The 5,354-nt window shown below is 43.4% G+C and overlaps 2 protein-coding genes across 2 annotated transcripts in view; one reads left to right on the forward strand and one right to left on the reverse strand.

Annotated features, from left to right (window-relative positions):
• Window positions 1-5,327, reverse strand: part of efr3a (EFR3 homolog A (S. cerevisiae)) — a gene marked incomplete at its 5' end in the record, with an annotated part of 118,360 nt that extends 113,033 nt beyond the window's left edge. The window contains 2 exon segments of the mRNA XM_035671235.1: window positions 4,808-4,904; window positions 5,154-5,327. Of these exon segments, the coding sequence (XP_035527128.1) occupies window positions 4,808-4,817 (10 nt within the window).
• Window positions 1-5,354, forward strand: part of psmb10 (proteasome 20S subunit beta 10) — a 15,596-nt gene that overhangs the window by 7,615 nt on the left and 2,627 nt on the right. The gene's annotated exons all lie outside the window — the stretch shown is intronic.

Genomic DNA, 5,354 nt, shown 5'->3' on the forward strand with positions numbered 1-5,354 from the left:
GGAGGTTTAATTTGTTTTACTTCTGATTGCTAATTATAGTCATTTAAAAAAAAGGACTCCTTACTTGATTGCCTTTTTTAATGACTATTGTGTCGTTCTACTCTGCCGCTGCCTCGCTCCTCATTACTTTTGGGGGAAACAAACACACTTCGGGTGACTGGTTCCTCAAAATTGCTGGTAATGAGAACGCTTGGGTAACGCAGCTTTCCTTGGACGTTTGGAAAGTCGATCGCAGTGAAAAGCTGATCATCTACAGCTGCAGATGTAACAGTCACATAATGTAAGACGTCACTTTAACTGCTAATTATAAAGCTCCACAGACTGACGGGGCAGGAATTACACCACAGCCTTAATGCCCCTGCTAACGGCCAGCTTGGCATTAGCCTAGTTTGAACTAGTTGTGCTCTTAAAATAACAACAAACACACAAATATATGTGTATATATGTGCATCCGTCTGTTTATCTTTGCATATGCAACAGTGTGCTGATCTGACGGTTCATTCAGTTTAAAGCAGCAGCAGCAGAGAGTGAGTGACGGCAGCGACGGCGGGTTTGTCCTACATAATGACTTAATTGAGGTGGTTAACACTTTGAGGATAATGAGAGCCTCTAGACTACAACAGACCCAGGAGTGAGCACGCACACAGGCACACACACAACACCACCACACACACACAGGGAATCAGTGTCGATTATTAATAGCAGGAACACTAAACGCAGCTCAGCAAATCAGCGCAGGCTCGTCCACTTACTGACTCTGGGTGACTCATCATCACTCAAAGTGGAAGCAATAGGTTTTATTTGATTTGTCCAACACACACACACACACACACACACTAAAAGCTGTAACACTTAATTCAGCTTTAAACCGAACACAGTATTCACCCTCTTCCATTAGACTCATGTACCTGTGACAGTGAACACAACAGCAGCTTCAAACCTTCCTTTTGTGCACGTTTTTTTCTGAGATGAAGAATTCATTTGTCTGAAATTTTAAAAAGATGGACAGAATCTAGATTTCCGTGCCGATCCTTCAGGTTCGGAAGATCATGTGACCTGGGGCATTTTGTCTGCGATCTCCAAAAAATAGTCGGTGAGTGTAAAATCACACTTTAATGATCCACAGCTGCTAACATTAGCTAACTTAACATGGGACTATATACACGTTGGTTTTATCTTCGCCAGCTAGTTACACCTGAAAGCTAATGTTAGCAAAATGTTAGTAAATAGCATCCATTTCACTAACATTAGGTAATTTAAGATGTGACTGTATTTCGCTTGAATGAGCCACAGCTGGAAAAACCAGGAAGAAAACAGAGAGAACTTCCTGCTTTTTCCAGACTTTTCCTACCTGATCCGACTAAACATGAGCGACGGCACAAAGAAGAGTCAGTGTTTCACTAACATATTCAAACACACACCGCCCCATTCTGTCGCATTAGCCCATCAGGGATCGATGCTGAAGGTGTCACATTACCGCTAATGTAATCAGCAGTTTACCACTGGGAGTAATTACAGAGCAGGCGTGAGGCCCGCAGGGCTGCAGAGTCCTTGAACGCTGCAGACGCCGCTCGCAGCGAAACGCCGGCATCCAGACGCATCAGCAGTCTGAAATACCACCGCCACCAAAACAGAGCGAGCCCGTCTGCAGGAGGACTCTTTAGGACACACATTTTACTTTGTGGCCAACTGGGTTTTTAGAAGAACGGTCCTCCAGTAAACAGCAGCTGGTTACCTGCCAGAGCAGCTGCTGGAGGAGGAAGCCGAGGGCGCTCAAAGTCCAACTTTCCCAAAATAGAAACACCGTCAGACATGACAGCGCACACACTTGTTTATTTACGCCACGCTCTACTAGGCGAGTGCTCAAGATTAAAGAGGTTAAAGTGAGGACACGAAGAGGACAGAAGAGCGATGGAGGATGCAGAGGAAGAGTGTATGATGGAGGTGTGACACAGCGGCTGCAGCATCACACTTACACACACACAATGCGGGAAATGTTATTATTGAAAGAGATGATACGTTAAAGCTAAACTGTTGAGCTTTGACTCACTCCACCCACCCAGACAGACAACAGAACTCCTGTCAGAGGGGAATCTTCATACGTCAGTGTCAGTAGTCAGTGTTCACATTCAGAACAGACAAAAGGCCTGAACGTCGCAGGCTTTTTAAAGATCTACAGCCGGCTGCAGCAAGTTCCAGTATAAAGTCTGAAAGCTATAATGATAGCAAAACAACCTAAATAGTTAGTTAATTAACATCAATTGTTAGTTATCTATAGGGGTGTGATCGAAATTACATCTCAATCTCGAACTTCGAACTCAAAGGTAGAATCGACGATGCAGCCACACCCCACCCCCCAAATGTCAGCGTCCAGCATGAATCGCCAAGACGCAACAAAACACGACATACACGTGCTGAACACATCAACGCGACCGAAAATCGAAGCCCCTCCCTTTACTCCCTGAAAATCAGCCAAGTGTGGAAGTATTTCTGTTGTTCATTCACACGTCATTAACACCTAACTCCTACTAAAAACTGAGAAGTGAACAGCATGATCTAGTTACAGTCGCAGAAATGAGCTTTAAAGCTTAAAATGCACATTGATAAGAATACATATTCCAATGACCACTACCCTCCGGGTGTCTCTTCGGAGTGTGCTGAACAATCAAATCATCATTCTGTGGCTTGTTTCATTTCCACTATGTCACGTTCTGTTTAATGTTTGTTCTGTTTACAACCTTGCGGTTTGCGGACCCACCGGTTTTCAAAAGAAAGAAAGCGTCTTCATTCAGAAATAAGAAGCCCCGACGACAACAAGACATAGGCCCAAATGCCAAAAAAAAGTAAATACAATATAAGGGAATGCATTGTAATATTAAAAAAAGATCAAAAATTGAAATCGAATCGAGGATTTGGAGAATCGTGATACCCCTAGTTATCTACTTATATAGTCACACCTACTAAGATGTGACTATATAAGCATAAAAGGGGCGGGACTTAAGAAGGGTGAATAATGAGAATAAGAGCGAGGTTTAAAGAAATATCAGCTTTAAAATCAGAAACTATTGATACACATTTGTTAAAGTTTATCCAGTTCCTCTAATGTTCCCTCTCCGAAACACAACTCCCCAAATTCATATTCATATAAAACATAAAATATATTTCACTAACTGAGAGAAATCAGGTCCTCGAAGTGAAATCAGTCTCTAGTTATACATCGAGCACAGATTCCAGTCAGAGCCTTACAGCCTTCACTGTGTACAGTGTGTGTGTGTGTGTGTGTGTGTGTTTTAAGGATTACATAAAAAGGTCAGTGCAGCTGCAGTATATGCTGAGTGTCAACAGCAATGGGAAGTATTGTTCTTCTTTCCCTTTATTATCTATAGACATGTGCACACAGACGGGTTCGACACTCGCTTGCTTTCGGTTTCAAATTGATCCTGCTACAAAACAAATCCAGTCTGATTGACCTTTGACCTGTGAGCTCACAGGACTGTCGGCTGTGAGAAAGAGGTTAGAACTGACCTCAGATTGTTATTTATGTGCCCGTTTATGTAGCAGAAGCAGAGAGGTCGGGGTGCGTTCAGGGCGCTGGTGGCGAGTAATGACGGTTAAAGACTGCGATTAGAGGCTATAACAACCCGTTAGCCACATTATCTCGTTTACCACCCGGCTGTTTACTGCCCCAGATGTGGCACGTAGGGTAAATTCCACCTGTCCAGTTCTGCTCCGACAAAAGTGACGGTGAACTTCTGACCTTTAAATCTCTCACAAATGGTGGTGGCGATCAATAACAGCGGCAAGAAAAGTGCTCCCGAGGCATTTCTGTGCACATTCAGAATCCCAAACACCCCCTAAATGCAACAAAACGGTGAGCTCAAACTATTATTTTAATCAATAATTAATATCTGTTACTGTTTTTGATTCATTCATTAATTGTTCCGTCTTTATAATGTCAGAAAATAGTGAAAAACGACACATGGAGCCAAAAATGACTCAGTAACTCAGATATACTCAGTTTACAGTTTTATGAAACAGAGAAAAGCCTGAAAACCAGAAGTGTTTGATAAATAACTTATAGTAATTACTTCACTTTTATGTTTTTTTACACCGTCTTCACTGTTACTGTTAACTGGTAATCAGGCCCAACAACCCAAACAACATATACAGGTGATAAAGTCCCACACAGGCCTCTTTTAACAGGGAAATCAGAGTAAAACCTACATAAAAACACACAGGGGTATTTCCAAATCTTCATACATTTCCCCCCAAAATGTTTTTTAACAGATCGTTTTATTAATTTTCACATTTTAACACGTTATTTTTGAGAATTATTCAAAGTGAATGTGTTGAATTTGACACCAAACTGGGACAGTAAAGGCATCTTGAAACCTAAAAGAATGAAGACAATGAATGAAATACACAGAGCAGAGTGGGGGGGGGACACCAGAGAGCTGTGACAGTGAACGCACCACTGGCACATCTTTAATGTATTACTCCTAATATTACCTTTACTGATTACTCCCTGCAAGCAGTAATAAGTTACACTACTAGTTACATTACTTCCCTGTTAATTAACCGATGTGTCAGTTGCAGGACTACAGGTGCGACCAGGAAGCCCTCAAATGCCACAAATGCCACACACAAGCTGAGACCGTGAACGCACCACTGCACTTTTTTTTTCTCCAACTTCCACCATCCTCCTCCTGTCTGTGTTATTATTAGCCCAAACTGTGACATTGAACGCAGCACGGACACACGCACACTCTTACACACACACAGCACACACACACACTCTCTCTCTTACCGGCTGGCATCCTGCCGTTAATGTACCGCAGTTCCTCTCTCGGTCCGGGGGGGGTTAGTTAGCCTCCATGTAGCTTCTCGTGCTGTTTGACTTCACCCTGTAACATCAGATCACCTGTTTACAACCTCACACGACACATTTAACGACCGCCGTTAACGTGAGAGCGGAGAGAACCGGAGAACCCCGTTAACGGAATGTAACGAACAACCCCCCACCTCCTCTTCCCTCTCCCTCTGCCTCTCCCGGTTAACGGACACCGGCTGTCCGCAGGGATTAACCGCAGTAGCCACCCTCTCTCACACACACACACAGACGGTAAAGACACGTCGTACCGGAGCAGACATACCTGCAGGTAAACAGCAACCGGGAGGATTAACGTCACTACGGCGCTTCCTGCTCTACGGTGACAGACAACGCGGAAGTGAGGGCGCTGCTGCCGCCGCTCAGGGTCGGTGGAGGAGTTCATTACAGCAGCCTGCGGACCACCGAGGACTGTTATAGATATATATATATATATATATTAATATATATTATATATGTGTTATTA

Source organism: Morone saxatilis, unplaced genomic scaffold (assembly GCF_004916995.1).
Source record: "Morone saxatilis isolate NCDOM2014 unplaced genomic scaffold, NCSU_SB_2.0 Contig23, whole genome shotgun sequence".
In the NCBI taxonomy this organism is placed as follows: Eukaryota; Metazoa; Chordata; class Actinopteri; family Moronidae; genus Morone; species Morone saxatilis.